Source organism: Vicugna pacos, chromosome 33 (genome assembly GCF_048564905.1).
Source record: "Vicugna pacos chromosome 33, VicPac4, whole genome shotgun sequence".
Taxonomy (NCBI): Eukaryota; Metazoa; Chordata; class Mammalia; order Artiodactyla; family Camelidae; genus Vicugna; species Vicugna pacos.
Window position 1 is genome coordinate 9,529,505 of NC_133019.1, and position 18,427 is coordinate 9,547,931.

General features: G+C 39.3%; 1 protein-coding gene across 1 annotated transcript in view; it reads right to left on the reverse strand.

Moving 5' to 3' along the window:
- Positions 1-18,427, reverse strand: part of TBCEL (tubulin folding cofactor E like) — a 56,905-nt gene that overhangs the window by 18,502 nt on the left and 19,976 nt on the right. Inside the window, exons 4-7 of the mRNA XM_031670400.2 lie at positions 14,240-14,421; positions 12,655-12,911; positions 10,292-10,418; positions 8,580-8,696 (exon numbers count right to left, since the gene is read on the reverse strand). Of these exons, the coding sequence (XP_031526260.1) occupies positions 8,580-8,696; positions 10,292-10,418; positions 12,655-12,911; positions 14,240-14,421 (683 nt within the window). The remainder of the gene's footprint in view (positions 1-8,579; positions 8,697-10,291; positions 10,419-12,654; positions 12,912-14,239; positions 14,422-18,427) is intronic.

Genomic DNA, 18,427 nt, shown 5'->3' on the forward strand with positions numbered 1-18,427 from the left:
AACAAACCCTTAGATCTCTGAGACTAAACACGAAAACAGATTCCAGGTAGGTCAAAGACGTAAATGTGAAAACACTCTGAGAAAAACACTCGGGAGATTATCTTCAGTGATCTTTGGAAAGGAAAGGACTTCTTAAATAAGATGGAATATGACTAAACCATAAAGAATTGATACATGTGGTAATAAATTTTTAAAACTTCTTTGCAACAAAAAGCAAAGTGAAAAGATCAGATTGAAAAGCTAACTGAGAAGAAATGACAATGTATGTTGACAAAGAATGATAAAATCCTACTTTATATTTTAACGGGTAGATAAAATACAGTAGGTAGGTATCAAGGATACATATCAAATTCCTGCCAGTAGTTAGTTACTTCTTGGAGTAAGAAACAGGACTAAGAATAGAGGCCAAAAGGTACTTCAATTGTATCTGTAATATCATTTATTTCACTTAAAAATAAACTTGAAGTGAAGAGTAAAATACTAATAATCATCACTTCTAAATAATGTGAACATGAGTGTTTGTTCTCTTATTCTCAGTATTATTTTAATTCTAAAAAGCCAACCAAAGGAAAAAGGACAAAACTGGCCCCCTGCGCTGCCAAAAGTTCAGACACCAAAGATAATTTCCCCCAAGACCATGATTTGTAAGGCTGGATCTTATTCTTTCTTTCCTTTGCAGCTATATTCAAATCTGCATATATAACTCCAATCAAGATTAGGAAGGTAGCCTATCTCCTGCCGGGCTGGGAAAGTGGAAAGAAGTCAGAGTCAAGTCCAAGGTAATTGGAATGACAAAAGCTGTGAGCAACAGGGAGAGCTAACATTTCAGAGGCTCTCCATGGTGCGCCAAGGAGAAAGCCCCTTTTGTTTCTCATCAGACGCGCGGTTGAATGTGAGGAGTGCTGTGTCACGGCCCTTGTCAGAGGATGATGGAGCCTGGCAGTATGGAGAACCCCAGGAGACTCATGTCCAACACAGGAATGTTCCTTCACAACAGCAGGTCCTCTGTCTGGAAGGAATATGAGGTAACGGACACAGCACACTAGGATTTCTCCAGCATCCAAGACAAAATAAGCCTTCATTGCGGTGGTGTCCAAATACGGGCTGCTGCCCCGCTCTCACGATAACATGAAGATACAATCAGCTCTATTTAGCAAAGCCATTAGTTTAAGCAGGAAAAAACATACTCTCCATATTTTAAAAAGCTGGGCACCACTAACGACAATCCAACAAGCATCTGAGGAACGCCTACTATAATCCTTGACATCGGAAATAAGGATTTCCCAGGGCACAGTTTAGGGACTCCTTGGGACAAACACAAAATGAGGTACTAAAGGAAAATAAAAGCAAAGCAAAGCAAAGTCTTTAAGAAAACCTATTTCTCGCTTTGCCACTCCATCTCTGACAACAGAATTTCCTCCCATCGGAGTAACTTCACCGGAGCAATCCCTCTCATAACACCTCTTTATGAAAAACAAAATTTTAAAGTCTGAAAAAAAAGATAACCCAAATCAATGAATTTACTTCCCCTGACTGTCCTCAAAAACAAAAAGAAGCCATTGAACCTCCAAAAGATACATGATATGTTGGTTTCTAAAAGAAAAGTTACATGGTTTGCCTTTTTCTCTTCAAAACTAAACAGAGGGCTGTGTATTAGTCAAGTACTAAATAAGTAACTTAAATTCAATCTCTCAGAGGAAATTAAGAGACAGCGCAAACATAAAATAAAGGGAAAACTGGTAAATGTAGGCAGTGTGGACAGACATCTGATTAACAGCAAGGCAAAAATAACAAACAGGTACACTTAAACATGTATCAGATTAAAAAACGTGGAGGTTTCTTTCTCTCTAAAAGGTACTTTTATACCCCTAGAGAAATCAGGGCTTTAAGTATCAGAAAACTCGTAGAGCTCCACGAGGTGTTTCCTAAGGACTACTGCAAATTCTACAGTGAAATTCTGTCCCAACATGTGCACCTCTGTAAAAAGACACAAAGGACCCCCAATGCACATATCCTCCTTCACTCGTTTCAGTTGCTCACTAGGTCCCTGGGTCTCTCCCAGCTTCTCCTTCTAAACATAAGCCAAAATCTGCCCATGTAACTTTCCCACACGAAGCCTTTCAGCGATTTCCCACTGCCCCCAAGAAAGACACCTTGTCCCCTGGCATGGCACACCAAGGTCTCGAAGGGCCTACCCCAGTTCCTACCTTCCCCCAAGCATTATCTGCCTCTGTTTCCTACTTCATTGCTTTTCACCAAGTCACACTGAGACTGTTGTAGCTCACGACACAGAAAGGGTCACTTCATACCTCAGTGCCTTTACTTCCCACGTGCTCCCTTCTGTCTGGAATATTCTCCCATCACCTTTGCCAGATTAATTCAGTCATTTTCTAGGAAGTATCGCTTCTTCCAGGGGAGCTAAGCACCCCTCCTCTGTGCTCCCAGAGCATAATTCGAAGAGTGGACCATTTTACTGAACAGTTGCTGTAGTCAGGCACCGCTCTAGGCATCGAGGGTAGGGCAAAGCACGAAACAGTAGATCTTGCTTTTACAGAGCTTACAGTTCAGTGCAGGGAGACGACAGACAGCACACAAGAACTGTGAGTTAGGTGCCGATAAATAAGACAAATAATGGTAGGTTAAGAGACCGACAGGAGACAGGGGGTTGCCGTCTCGGACAGGTTGGTCAGGGAGGGAACCTCTGACGAGGCATCAGTGAGGGAGAGAGCCAAGCCATCAACTTGGTGCGCTCCGACCAGGGGGAAGAAAGCAGAGGCCTGAGGTGGAAGTGTGCTTGGTGTGCTTGAGGAATAGCAAGGAAGATGGGTTTTTTTTTGTTTCTGTTTTTAACATACTCGAGTTTTTATAACCTGACTGCCATGTAGACAATACACGATAGGGGGCGAGGGTGGAAATAGGGAGACCAATTAAGAGGCTACTATAATAATACAAGTAAGGGACTGGGAAGGCTCGAATTAAAATGAATAGTAAGAAGTAGTCAGATTCTATGTATTTTTGAAAGTAGAATTGGGAAAAACAAACAAACAAATGGACTAGACGTGGGTGGGGTGTGGGAAAAAGAAATCAGAGATGATGCCGAACTCTTAATCCTGAGCAACCGGAAAAATGGAGAGATGGAGAAAAATGTGCAGAGCAGCAGATACGGCAGGGAGGAGGAGGGGCCAGGGAAAGGCAACAGAGGGGACCAAAAGTTCCCTTTGGGACACATTAGGTTTAAACATCCAGGTGGAGATGTCATGTAAGTGTCTGGAAATACTAGTCTGGAATTTAGGGGCAGATCGGAGCTGGAGGTATGCACTTGGCAATTATTTGAATATGAAAGGCACGTGAAGCCACAGGACTGGCTAAAAGTAGAAGAGAAGAGGTCCAAGGACCAAATCCTGGAGTGACTGGATTTTCAGAGGCTGGGAACATGAGGGGGCTCCAGAAAAGGAAATACAGCTCCAGCTGGGCCCAGATGGCAAGCTTCTTGAGAGCAGACACTATTTTTGTCTTATCTTCAGCTTCTGGCTCAGTGCCTCTCAATTCATAGTAGGTAGTCAGTAAACAAATTAAACCATCCTTCAAAACCCAGCTAGAATCTAGAGTTATTTCCTAGAAGTTCTGGTAAAATATGAGAGTCCAATAAATGAAATATGACCAGCCCAGTGAGGACATCCTTTTAACCACATGCAGCACACACTGAACTTGCTCTAAAAGAGCACACCACTGCTACACAAGGCATGCTTCATGAAGAGACGAGGCATGGATGCAGGCTCTACAAGAAAGTCTACTGATTGGAAACATGTACACGATGATGTTTAAGGCCAAGAACCACAGAACAGAGATTTTTTGTCTTCTATCGTTTCACGAAGTAAATAAACATGGAACATATGGGCGATTCCTCAGTTTTTTTTGTGTGTTAGTCCATTATTACCACAAACTGCTACAGTGGAGAGGCTAAACCTCCAGCTCTACCTATCAGCAGAAGGCAGTAAAAGAATAATGGAGCACCTGTAAGAAATTATAACACCCTTAGTAAGTATGTCTCCCTTCAGTCCTCTAAACATTTTATTCTGTTCATCATAAAAAGTTGAAATGAGTCAGGTACCTGGAGCTTGTATTTTTATTCTGAGATAGGAAAACAGAATATGTTAATTCCTGGATCATCTTTAAAGTCTGCTGTTGCCAAAACAACTAATCACATGGAAACAGATGTATGTGTGAATAATCCAACTGACTCACAAAGTACCTTTGCTACTATAAAGGAAACTGAACCGATCATAATGGCTTTTTATTCATACCCTCAAAGGACACTTTGGCTAACTTTTCTTACTTATGTCTAAGTTGAGCAGAGGTGTTTAGTGTGTAATGACACAAGACAGGAGAATAAGAGGAGGAAGAGAAGCTCGGGGAACCAAACAACTGGGAAAGGATGCCGCAGAAGTTAGAATTTACAGCAAAATCAAATTAAACACTGATTTTAAAAATCCATGGTCAAGTGAAAAGGAATGTTTTCTTCAAAATACATGGATACCTCAATCCCACCAGGAAATTAAAGCTCAAATGTGATTCTGTAGGAAACACTGAATTATCCAGGAAGTCAAATCTTCACCTCTTACTAACTTTGCACTGTGTTATTCACTACTCAGTGGCACTTCAGGGAGAAATTATGCATATAATTTGGAAGACAGTATCGTAATACTTACCATGCCCTGTCTGTACATCACTCTTCTTGTTCCGTAATGAATGCATTTTAATATAAATTCCTCTGTGCTTATTCACCATTTCACCCTGCATCAGCATGAACACTATTATAGTTCTTTTTAAAGTGCCTAAAACAGTTCCTGGCACATCACAATGGCTCAAAAAACATTCCACCAGGGGACTTACAAGAAAACTACTAGGGAACGTGTACTGTAGCAGGTATCTGTCAGCTATGGCTGTCCAGCATCCAAATGCCCTTCTGACTCAAGGGAAGCCCAAGACAGATGAGAGGCAGAAACCACTTCCCACTTCAGACGCAAAAGAGGAGTAGACATTCTCTTTCTCCACTCCCTGAAAGCTAGAACGTGGGAAGATGACCTAAACCTGTCTACCTTTAGCTGGAATTTTAAATCTTTAGATATAAAGCAAAGACACGAGGTCAAGCAGAGATTATTCACAGCAGATAGAGAAGAGCCAAGAATTCAAAGGCACAGCTGCAGATGCCTGAGGGCAATGAAGTCCAGCAGCTTGCGGACGACTGCCCAGTGACCGGTGGAAGCAGCATACTGCCTGTACAGTGCGGTCTACAGAAATCTTGGCTGTGCCTTCCTATCAATTCTGCCCAAGCCTAATTCTCTGATCTTGTCACTTCTATGAGCTACTTAGCACTCACTATTCTTTTACTAAATTCCTATCCTACTTAGGTTGGCCAGAGTTGATTACCAGGGAGTGTGCACTAAGAGACTGGTACCAGGGAGCAGATTACTGGCAACAGCACCTCAGGAAATTAAGGGCAATCTGGGATTGGTTTCTGGTCTAGTAGGGGCCAGTGAACAGCATACTAGTGTCCACGGAAAGGATTCTGCAAGTCCTTGACAGGGAGAGGAGAAAGTGACTACCACCTGAGTTCACATGGATGCCCTAGGAGACTGAGTGCTGCCAAGAATACAACAGAATGGAGGGCATGAAGAAGTCAAGACGATGAGGCCGAGCTCTGCTCTTCTAAGGGCACCGAGAGCTGACAGAGAATATTAAGGCCAAATTTCTACAAACCAGGCTTCAGGCACAGACTGAAGCCCAGGCACTTTTAAGAAAAGGATATTTTCTCTCTTACAAAAATAGAGCGGAGGTAGCTGTGAAAACAAATACGCAAGGTTGGATGCTCTAGGTTGCTGAATTTTAAGTCAGGTAAATTTGCATCCATATTGGGGCTATTTTATGAAAGTTGGAGCACTGACTGCAGAGACAGAGAGAATAAACTGGAATGGAAGCATAAGGGAGGATTCTGAGCACTTGGGAATATCCTGAATCCCTAATCCTCCTTCAGGGTCCCCTTGCTAGCTACGTCCAGTGGGACTGTTCCTCTATTGCTTGAAAAGGGAGTGAAATCCCCTTGCCTGAGGGAATTACCTTGTAAGAGTAAATTCATTCATTTGCCTCATGCTTCCACCATATACACTGTACTCCACTACCGCCAGATCACAGCATGGTGTGTGGGGTGAAACACCAAAATAATTACAAGACTTCGGTCATTTATATGGACAAAAATATAGGAAATACAGGAGATGTTGACCAAGGAAAGAAAAGCAATTCTCGATCTAGCTGATTTTGTGTAGACACATTAGTGAGCAGAGCACTTGTATCTTTGGAAAACATTTCATAAGCCAGGGATACTGGTAGGAGGCACTGAAGTCAGGTTGCCCATTTTAATACCAAGAAGGAAGGAAGAGACCAAGCAGTGGCATCTAACTACTAGTGAGTGAGAAAGTAGGCATAATTACGTAAACAGGCAGCAAGGCCAGAGTGGTGATTCCAACAGCTTGACTGTCTAAATCTTTCGCAGCGGCTAACTGATCACAGTCTGTGTAGGATTAGCATAGGTTATGCCATTCCAGGGAGAGAGAAATGTGTTTTCATTTATACAAGGCATTTATCAGGGCAAGTATAAATACATTTTAAATATATAACTCTGGGGAAAAGCTATATGTATAGATGTTAGTCAATGCAGTCAAAGTGTCAGACTATAGGAGATGTTCTTTTTGCTAAATCATTCCTATTTGGGAGGAAGTCCCAAGATCAGGAGATGCAAAATTCTGCCTCTCAATGCAGAAGCCAAAGTGGAGCAGATAATCTCTCTCCTGATCTCTTGGGAGACACAGTGTGGGTACATGTCCTAGACACAGCCAATCAATTGGTCAGACGCATAGTTTTGACCCGAGGGAATGAAGCAAAGGTCAGTGAGAGATTACTTTCAGCACTATGGGGAAATCGAAAGTCCATGATGTGGCTGCAAGGGTTCAGTGCAAAGTCCAGCACGGTGGTGTCTAACAGAGACGACAGTGCCAACAGAAATATATAAAGCAGATTCTAAGTTGAAACCCTGGCTACCCTTGCCTCCCTTGATTCCTGTCTAAGCTGGGTTCTCCAGCCTACCTAATAATTCTTTTCGTTTCTCAATATCCTTCCAGTAAATTCCTCCCCTGATTAACGATGACCTCTATGACATGCATTCAAGCACACTGACCACTACAGAGGCCACTTTAGGAGAATGATGCCATCATGGACAGAAAACAATTTACTGCCTAAACATACACTACTTCTTGCAGGAGACTGGAAGTTAAGTAAAGTATAATGACAGATTGATGTTCAAAGCCAGAATGTGTATTTCTTCTATTAATATGTTGGACTGAATCACATGAAACTATAGCTATCAGATCATTTTTTAACCTAAAACTTTTTCATGCAGTTTAACCTAATATTTATGGGTTATGTTAAAAGATAGAGTAATGTTTCTCCCCACCTAGCTATTCTTAGCTAATTTTAAAAGGTTATCTTCAAAATCCTTACTTAATTTGTCTAACGTTTTTAAACACTTACGTTTTAAAATTCTACTGATAATACCACAAAATCTTTTTTTTCCAGAAGAATCAATTTCCAAAAACAAAAAATCAACAGTACCAATTGAGCTTTACAGAATGTCAACCCCCTTAAAATCTGTACATAATAGATAACTGTGGGGAAAAAATGCTGTTCAGTAAGAATGAATTCGAATCACAGAATTGTAACCAAAAGGACCAACTAATCTGACTCACATTCAGTCCTAACTTGCATCTTGTTGCAAGTCCTCTTGTCAAATGGGGTTTCCTAGTATTCTTAAAGTCATTAAGAAAAGAATATAACCTGAGTTACTGCTTCTAGTTTCTAACACCTAGAAACCTGGTTTTTTTTTGGGGGGGGGATAGTTCTTTCTTTTATATTTACCTACATCATACCTGTTACATTTCCTTTGACGTTTACAGAGTATTAACGGTAGTTTCTCACCAAACAACATATATTAACTTGTCATATTTTTAAAAGGTTCATTGCTAATTTAGGCCTCGGTATTTCTTTTCATATTCAACCATCCTAAGTCCTTTAAGATTTCCTCCAGAGTCCATCTTCTAGGCCCTTTCTCACAGTCTCTCAACCTAATGCACATCTGCCAAATCTTCCAAACTGCGGGACTTAGTATATCCTAAAAGCAGACGCAATGTGAAAAGAGGAGACCAGGTCTGGGGGCAGGTGAAAATGTGCTCCTGCAGAAGGGGATCAAGAGGACGGATGACATGGGACATGGAGCAGGGCCATTAGAAGTAGTCAAGTACTTACTCACCCGACCATTCTTAATACAAGTGCAAGGCTAGAAGAAACACACTGTGGAAAATGAGATAAAAGAGGTTTGCTTTTTATGCTCCTTCCTTTATTCTCTAACCTATCGCCAAAGTCCTCCAAGAGGGTCCAATAACAAATTATTCAATTTTGCTCTAAAACAACAGTTCTTCAGTTGCCTCAATACCTGCTGAAGTGTGGCCAAGCTGATGGGGGATTTTTACCTGAATGGCACGTCTTCCTGCGGAACATCCACATAGTAACGGATAAAAAATCTCTCAGAATCTTCGCGCTCGCCATCGGTAACAACACTGCCATTAAGTTTGGAAACTGATGGCAATCTATAAGTAAAAAACAAAATAGAGACATTTTGAGACACTAAAAATATTTATAGCTTTAGAAATAAAATTATTGGTTTGATGCCCCATCTTACTCTCTTGAAAGGACACATCTGATGTACTCACGTGGGTACAACTACTGACATGAACTCACTTTTACATAAAGTATAAAAGGACCAAAAATATCTAAAGTTTCATTTTTGGATGTGACACTGACCTTTTATAATCATACCTCACCTTTCAAAATAAGATTCTAGGCAGCACTGTCCAACTTAAATATAATGCAAGCCACGTATGTAATTTTAAATTCTCTAGCAGCTATATTTTTAAAAGTAAAAGTAAAACAGATGAGATTTAATATTTAATATTTTACCTTAATATTTAATAATAATAAACCAATACTTTTTAATAATAATAAACTAATAATTTAGTTTAATATTTTAATATTTAATAAAATAGTCTATTTAAGGCAATATATCCAGGATATAATCATTTCCACATATAACCAATGCTAAAAAATAACTAAGATACTTTGCTTTTTTTTTTCCCCCACATAAAACGTCAAAATCCAGTGTGTATTTTTTTCACTTAGAGCACATTTCAATTCAGACTAGCCATAATTTCAAGTGTTCGACAGTCACACGTGGCTGATGGCACCATACTGGGCAGCACAGGTCTACAGAAAAGTCAGTACCATTTGGTCACCTAGTCCAGGAATTCATTTATTATATTTATGAAACAGTTGTGTAAATAAAATAAAGTACAAGGCCTACCGCAAGACTTACTCTTCTTAGAAGAAAAATATGCTGAAATTTACTTCTTCAGTGAGATATTGATGTGTATGTTAACAACTGGAAAGCAGTAAAGATCTGCTAGATATTAGTTGGTTAGAAAGACCAAAACCCTGTTTACAGAGCCACTTTTCTTTAGGGAAACTTAAAGCCTACTCTTCCCCTGTCAAAACAACTATGTATAGTACACGAGAGAACAAATCACAGCTCCCTTTACATCTTAGCCAAACCTTACTGCTGCTAAAGGTGCATAATAATAAACCCTTGTGGGACACCTCGGCAGTCTGGGGGAGGCTGAGACACGAAAGGCAGGGGAGGAGGTGGAGGAGGGCGACCACACGGTGGTCCCCTTTAAGTCACTCTGAATCAAAGAAGAAAACACAGATGCCTCTCTCTTAAGTTCCACACTAATGGAACAGCCCAACTGTCAGGTATTTACACTTGAAATGACTACGATGTTAATGCAGAAAGTAAGGAGAAATAAAATAGAATTGATTCCCTGTTATACCTGCATTTTCTTCATGACCCCAAAATAGGATTTCAAATATTATAAATATTGAAAAGTATAAAAATAGATTTGTGAAGGAATTTTTCAGTGGTCTTGGCAAGCCAATTATATTTTACATTTTTCTTATCATATTGCATTCCTTTTCTCCCAGGATTTGGGAGCTACAGAAGCAGCTCCTCCAAGCACAGTATGTTCAAGAGATGGATGAACATACAGTGTGCTCCCCCTAACCCACTATTACCCTTTAATGAAACAACAACACTCTGAGAAAAGAAAGCAGAATAAACAAGACAACAGACCTGGCTACTACCAACTTCCTTCGCTCCTCGGTGGTGTATGGCTGCAGAAGAGGAATTCCTAACAACCGCACTTCTTCAAGTTTAGGGAATGAGTTTAGTTTGTCAATGTCTTCCCAGGACTGCAAACCTAATTTGAGAAATACATTGTTTAAGTGAATCCAGAAAAGCACACAAATAAGAATATAAACATAGCCAAAAAAATGATTTCAATTAATAAATTCTGAAAGGTTAAAATGATCATAAACAAAACAAACAAAATCAAAAACAAAAGACCTGTGCCCTTGAGAAGGAAAACATGCAACACATTAAGATTGTTCAGTCCTAAAAGGAAACGCTTCCTATGGCTGTGAACAAATGTATCATCCAAGTCAGTACTTGGCACTGGGAGGGAAAACATTCCTGCCATAATGAAGCTGGTCAGTTTTACAACACATTAAACCCACTGCAGAGAGCAGCGCAGTCCCTTCCTATTCCTATCAACCTTCAGGTAAAGGCAGAGGAGCAATTTACGAGGGCTCTGGGGCACAGCTACCCCAAGTCACAACTGTCCTCTTCCCTTCAGAGTGGCACTGCCATCGAGGAGGAAGAACAGAGTTAGCTCAAGGGGTGTCAAGGTGTGAAATAAACAGCCTCCTTATGCAAATCACTGGTTTTTAAAAGTTAATTCTCTTATAACCTCTATGGCAAAATAAACTGTTTATATTTTTTCAGTTATAGGTTAGAGTTATTTTTACCTATGTAGTCGTTTAAAAAAAATTGGCCAGAAGACAATGCCAAGCAAATAAGAAGAAAAGCCATAGACTGGGAGAATGCACTTGCTAAAGGCACACTGATAAAGGACTGTTACACAAAACATACAAAGAACTCTAAAAATTCAATAATGAGAAAATGAACAATCCAATTAAAAAATGGGCAGAAAACCTGAACAGACACCTTGCCAAAAAGAAAATATACAGGTGGCAAATAAGCATATGAAAAGATGTTCCACACCATGTGCCATCAGGAAAATGCAAATTAAAACAACAGCGAGATACCACTATACACCTATCAGAGCAGCCAAAAGCCAAAGCACTCACAGCACCAAATGCTGATGAGGATATGAAGCAACAGGAACTCTGTTTCACTGCTGGTGCAACGCACAATGGTACGGCCACTTCACAAGACAGTTTGGTGGCTTCTCACAAAACTACAGGTACTCCTACCACATGATCTAGCAACTGTGCTCCTTGTAATCCACCCAAATGAACTGAAAACTTAGGTCCACACAAAAACCTGCACATGGAAGTTCAGAGCAGCTTTAGTAATTAAGCCAAAACTTGGAAACAACCAAGATGTCCTTCAGTTTGTGAGTAGATAAATAAACCGTGGTACATCCAGACAATGGATAATCATTCAGTGCTAAAAAAGAAATGAGCTATCAAGTCACGAAAGGACACGGAGGAAATTTCAATGCATATTACCAAGTGAAAGAAGCCAATCTGAAAAGGCTACATACTGTATGAATCCAACTATATGACATTCTGGAAAAGGCAAAGCTATGGAGACAGTTAAAAGATAAGTGGTTCCCAGGGATTAGGTGGGAGGGAGGGGTGAACAGGCAGAGCACAGAGGATGATTAGGGCAGTGAGCTACTACGTACAACACTGCAGTGGTAGATACGTGTCATTACACATTTGTCCGAACCCACAGAACATACACCACCAAGAGTGAACCCAAATGTAAACTATGGACTTTATGGATGATGCGTCAATGTAGGTTCAACTGAAACGCATCACTTTGGTGCTGGGATGTTGACAGTGGGGCAGGGAGTACATGGGAACTCTGTACTTTCTGCTCAATTTTGCTGGGACCTAAAACTGCTCGAAAAAATAAGGTTTATTAATTTTTAAAAATAGGCTAAAATATTCATTCCTGTGATAAATGGAATCAGACGGCAACAAACTGGTAATCAACTACATGTAAACACTAGAAAAGAGAGCACGTGAGAGGCAGAGCAGATTGGGATTCCTTAACCTAAATCCAGACAAAACGGTCTAGCTTGTAATTCTTTGTACTCTGCCTTTTACTATCCAATTCGCCAATTTCATTTCACTCCTTTCATAGCCTGACCTCTTAAACGTATAAAATATTAATAGCTAATACATGCTATGTCAAATGAATATTTGATAAATATTGGTATTTATCAGAGCATTTATGAAAATGAATGCCTTAAATTTAGCTAATCAGTAGGCATTTGTATGTCACTCTTGAAATCCACCCTGTAAGAAGGCAGAGCTATGACTGAAAGAAATATACTTTCACTGTATTTCATGCATAAGTTCAGACCGATTTGCATGTAGAATGAGAACAAGCCTGTACCTCACCTGACTTGTGGAGGCTGATGGATCGCAGATTAGGAAACAACCTGGCCAATGAATCATCAGGCTCCTCGATAGCATTCAGATGATTGTTAGCCAGGACAAGGGTGTCCAGCGAAGGAAACATAACCCCTAGCTTGCGTATTTCAGTCCAGTCTTGGAGGTTATTGTCTGTTATATGTAGTAGCTTAAGAGAAGGACAGCAAATAGAAGGACAAGACACTGTTTCATAGTCATTAAGGCACAGGAAGAGCTCTTCCAAACTGCAGAGAAAAAAAGGAAATATTTCATTGTTTAAAGCAGTTGAGTTTCTACTCTGCGCCTATTTTCATTCATTCAATAAAGTAAAAAGTGCCTGCTATGTATGAGACTCTGCTAGGTGTTGTAGAGAAAATACAAAGATGCCTTCCTGAAGCTTAAAATACAGCTGGGAAGACAAAACCTAACATACGTACAACAGCAGAGAATGACATAACCCAGGACTGAGCTGGCTGTGTGCTTAAATAACTAAGTGCTAAGTGGAGCAGCACCAAGTTCAAGTACAACAGTACTTCATACAGAAATGGAACTGAAATTGTAGTTTATCGGGAAAGGTTACATGTCCTCCAAGGAGCAGTAGTTGCTCAACTTGCGTAAGTCGAGAGGAGATAGAAAAATATTCTAGGAACAACATGAAAAAGTGTTTAGAAACAGAAATAATAACTATCGTTTGCTGAATTCCTACCCTGTGTCAGGCCCTGGGCAGGTGCTTCACAGACTATTTCTATTTCTGCAATCTTATAGACGATGATGCCCATTTTATGGACAAGGAAACAGAGCTCAAAGAGATTAATTAGCTTATCAAAGGTCATACAGTTAGTAAGTGGAATTGGGATTTAAAAGCTCATTCTATGCCATGCTAGATGGTGCATGCAGTGAGGAAACCAATCTCAGCAGAGGCAGAGTGAGAAACTAAGATGGAGTAAGTGAGTTGAGACCAGATTCTGAAAGGCTCTGATAATTCCCATATTTGGACAGTCAAGGAGACTACAGCTCCATATATTTCTTTAAACTACTTCCTTTGAATATTTATGTGCATATACAAAGATAGATACAAACAAAACAGAGCATTTTTACACTGACAAACAAAAGTATAATTTCCTGCTTAAATTATTGAAAAGAATACTAGGTCCATTCTCCCATCATGCCAGCTAGGCACTTAGTCATCTGAGTGTTACTATATTTTAGAGACACTATGATTTTTCTTCCCCCCAAAGAAAAGGGCTAAGGCAAAATTCTGGAATCGGGTAATCAGAAGATTAAAATGGAAAAAGGCTGGGCTGATCTCGAAATGATAAGTGCTTCTCAGGGATATTTGCTGGTCAAAAGATGACATATCCTATGTCTTAGTGCCACTCAGCACTGAACAAGTATTCCAATGAAAATGCTACCAGATTACCCTCACACCCTCATTTAATTACTTCATTTTTCTAACCTCATTCTCCATTCAATCTGCCGTTCTAGAATTTCTGAGATGGGAGCTCAGCAGTAACTCTAGGTACTAACACAGACGGCCACACAGCTCCCTCTCCATCATGCTCTCTGGGCTTACTCTGGTAACTCCTGCAGTATCGTGTGGACTGTCTCCCAAGAAGCTTTGCTGTTGTTGAGGACAAGTTTTCGAACCCCAGAGAAGGACCCAGCACACGTTCTTTCTAAAACCGATAAATTCAGAGGGTTGGAACTCAGGTTTAGAAACTCCAACTGGGGAACATTTGACACAATTTTACTGACCTATGGGAAAAAAAAAAAAAAAGAAAAGCATATCAGGCAGTAATCAGAGCTCTTAGACAGCAATCATATTCAAGAAAACCTAAGTGAGTGGGTTTCCAGGCAAACGGCCATTTAACATTAGGGGGTCCTGTTTAGTGATGGTACCCACAGAGGGCGATAAGTAATTTCAACCAATCTTGGCAAGTAAGTTAATCTCTTTCCATGAAATAGTGGCATAACTGGAAATTAAAGGTATAAAAGAAAGATTTTCCATGTTGCCTTTGGCAAGGTTTTTGATTCTGCTCTACAAGATTTTCACTTTGATATCTCTACATGACATTTTGGAGAAAAGATCCTTTAGATGACATCTTAGATTTCAAGTTTCTAAAGAGCTGAGAATGGGTCATAAACAGTAATTCTCTTTGAATATTTCCTTCCTCCCATCCCTAGGACAACATTAAGGTTCATTGAAGTTTTATTGAAGACCACATTGTAACAATTCAGGAATTCAAAATTGATTACCTAGTCATAATCACTTAGAAAACAGTTTCAGCTTGGTTTAAAGATGCACCAAATTTTAAAATACATTCACTCAAAAATACAAAGCATCTGTAACTATATTACAAAAGAGAAAACACGATCAATTTAATGATTTAGCTAGCTAGCAACGTGGCAAGCAGAAAAGAGAAAAAAAAGGAAATGAGCATTACTGAGTATTGACCTTCACTATCTGCTCTGCATTGTGCTAGCTTCTTTGATAGAACTTAATTTACTAAATTCTCTGAACAACTTGCAAGATAACTACTATTATTTTATTTTTAGTAAATGAGGAAACTGAGGCTCAGAGATGTTAAATAATTTGAGTAAGGTTTCAGAGTCACAAAAGCCAAATCTAGGATTTAAAAATCAGAGCCATTGTTCTTCCCAGTATACCACAACTAGTAAATCATAAATATAACCAGAAAAAAAAAATGAAGAACTAGCTTAAACAAGCATGAAATAAATGCTAGAAGCCCAGTAAATGTATTAAATGTAAAGTGTATTAGACATCAAACGGCCAGGCAATGTGGTAACTAAAAGTTATGAGAAAAGGAGTAGAACAGAATAGTTAGAATTGGTTTTAGAGTCAGAAACCCTGGGTTCAGACGAGGTTGCAGTACTTCCTAGCTGTGTGGTTTGACGAGTTACCTAACCTTTGCAAATCTCAGTTTCCTTATTTGCAAACTAGAGAAAAAGTACCCACCTATTTTACAGTATTGTTGGCAGGATTAAATGAGATATATGAGTAAAGCACTTAACAGTGATCGGTACATCTTTTAGAAACTTGTTTCCGTACCTACTTCCCAACAGAATGTAAACTCTATGAAAGCAGGGATGGCACTTAGCCTAGTTCACAACTGCATAGTGACTGGCATTTAGCGTTTGTTGAATAAATTAATGGCACAAAACCACTTAATAAATGTAACTATGACTAATAGGATAGGTAGAGAATGAACCAATATCTCAGCCCTGGCTATACATCTTACCACATTTATGTCATATTTAAAATCATTGGTAGAATTTTTAAAATATATTGGTTTCCCAGGATCTACCATAAACTACTGAACCATAGGTGGGGTAAGTTTCATGGTTGGGACCTCGGCACCTGTTTCTTTTCAAAGCTCTGCAAGTAATGACAAAAGGGTATCCAGTGTTGAGGACTATGGGAAAGGAAAAGCCGTTTTCACCTTACGTTAGATCTGTGCGCTGCGTACCGTACGGTTCAGGAGCCCTAAAATCAGTGGGAAGCAGACTGCAAACAGGTGCAGAGAAGTAAGTTAGAGGGCGTGGTCTTTACATACAGTGTTTCATCTATACGAACACTAACCTTCTTGATGTAGTACCATAGTTATTCTCATTTTATAAGTAAATAAGGTTTTAGAGAAAATACACTAGGCTTCAGTTTAAAATGTAAGGAATTCATACCAGTCTGTACATATACTCCTGTCTAATCTCTTTGTGATCAAATGGTACTAAGCATTAGTGGAATATATGGCTAGGATTTAGAGTCTACGCTGTGGCCACAACACAGCGAAAGAGTCTAGGCAGAAACCAACCCTTTAGTGCGTTCTACCACCTGGATCCCAATGACAGGAAGGACTTTCACACAGAAGATGACGACTTTGCTTTACCTCTTTCAAGGGCAAAGAAAAAAAAAAGATGATGAGGAATTTTGCTCCAATTACATCATGAAGAATAACCGCTACAGTACAACCCCAGTTAAATAAACACAAAACATAAACCCTTTGCTAACCACCACTCCTCATATTTTACTTTTATAATAAAGAAGAAAACACTCCCCCCAAAATGGATACTATCAGAGCTCTTGAAGTGGTTTCTGAAGGAATTCCCGAGGCTAGCAGATATACGATGTAATCGTCTTCATGGTCTGTATCTGCACTACTGTCCAATGAGAATAAAGACTTAGAATCATGACTTGTTAGTCCTAGAATATCCTTAAAAAGATAAAAATTAAACTACTGTTTAATAATTCAAGCAGGAAAAGTAATATATGTTAGAAATAAATATCTTCTTTAAAAGGTTAAAATGAAAAAGGATTTTTGACCTTAAATTAATGGAACTTAAGACATTCCTTACACAAGTATATCTATTTATGACAGAAACACGTCTTAACAGTAAAGGCGGACACTCAGCAAGTGTCTAGGAGAGTATACTGACTTCTCTTTTTTAAATTCTAAAAATAAAAAAAGACTCCTCTAGCTGGAGTGAGCTGAGGATACTCACGTGCAGAAACACGGAGATGCACATAGATCACCTTTTAGATGTCTCTGTGATTTAACAGGGGACCCTCTACTCTGACTTTTAAAAAGAAACTAAAGTTTTAAGAAAAATGGGGAAAGGGTTGTAAGATAACAATCTGTAACTTATACCCCAGCTATTCTCTGCCTCACCTGAGTGGCGAATTCCTCCCTCCTCTCAACTGCTTCGTTTAATTCCTTCTATAAAATGTTTTTGATAAGGAAGGGAGGAAAAAAGAGATACCTTGGGAAAGGTCAGACTAAAATCTACTTAGCCAAAAAATTCAAGTCAAAAGCTAAAAAATTCATCTTTCTGTTAAACACAGATGCCCAGTTTTAGAAGGATGGAGACAAATCTTTGCCTGCCCACAAAGGATTACATTTCTCACTCACATTTATATTAGTCTCTGGATATATAGCAGCCGGCAGTTTAAACTATAAAAGAAGTCACTCCTAACATTAGTGATCATTCAGAAACGCTAAAAGAACAAACTACATTACTTTGTACCACATTCCTGTATCAAACACTGGCTGAAATAAACTTAGTTAATGGCCAGGGACAAATGATCTTTTTGGTAATCAAATATATGGGTTGTAATGGGTTGAAATGTAACATCTTAAAACTGTGACCTATGAGGCATTTTGAAGCTTGGCAAAGAGTTTAATCAATTCTAAAAATCAATATTCTTTCACTGCCAGTATTATTCCCATCTCTCTGTATTCTGCTATATATTCTGGAAGACTGGGAGTAACAACAGTTAAGGCTAAGGACAAAATAGAAAGGAACAATGAAAACAAAAATAAATTGAAAAATGGAAACCTGAAGGGTAGCAGCAACAAATATTCATTGGAAAACAGCTGGAAAACAGAGTACAGAGCACTTACAGGATTATACACACCGAGCACAGAGTACAAATAAACATGTGAACCTCTGCCTATATATGTCAACGTGGGCTGGAAAATATTTGGTGTAGCCCTTTGTCTAAGCAGAGAAGAGGCTGAGTTACCTAGTATAAACCCTGTGTTCTGATCCATGTTGACATAAATCGTTCTTCTGAGGCAGCAACTACATCACTGTTAACTGTTCCTACGAGTTAGCAAAAGTTTATGTATGTAGTCAAAGCACAAAGCACAAAACCTCTTGTGAAATTTTTACTCCCAAAGAAACACATTTAGGGGACTCAGCCTGTGAACACAGGAGCTGAGATGATTCAGGGGAAGATCTGGTC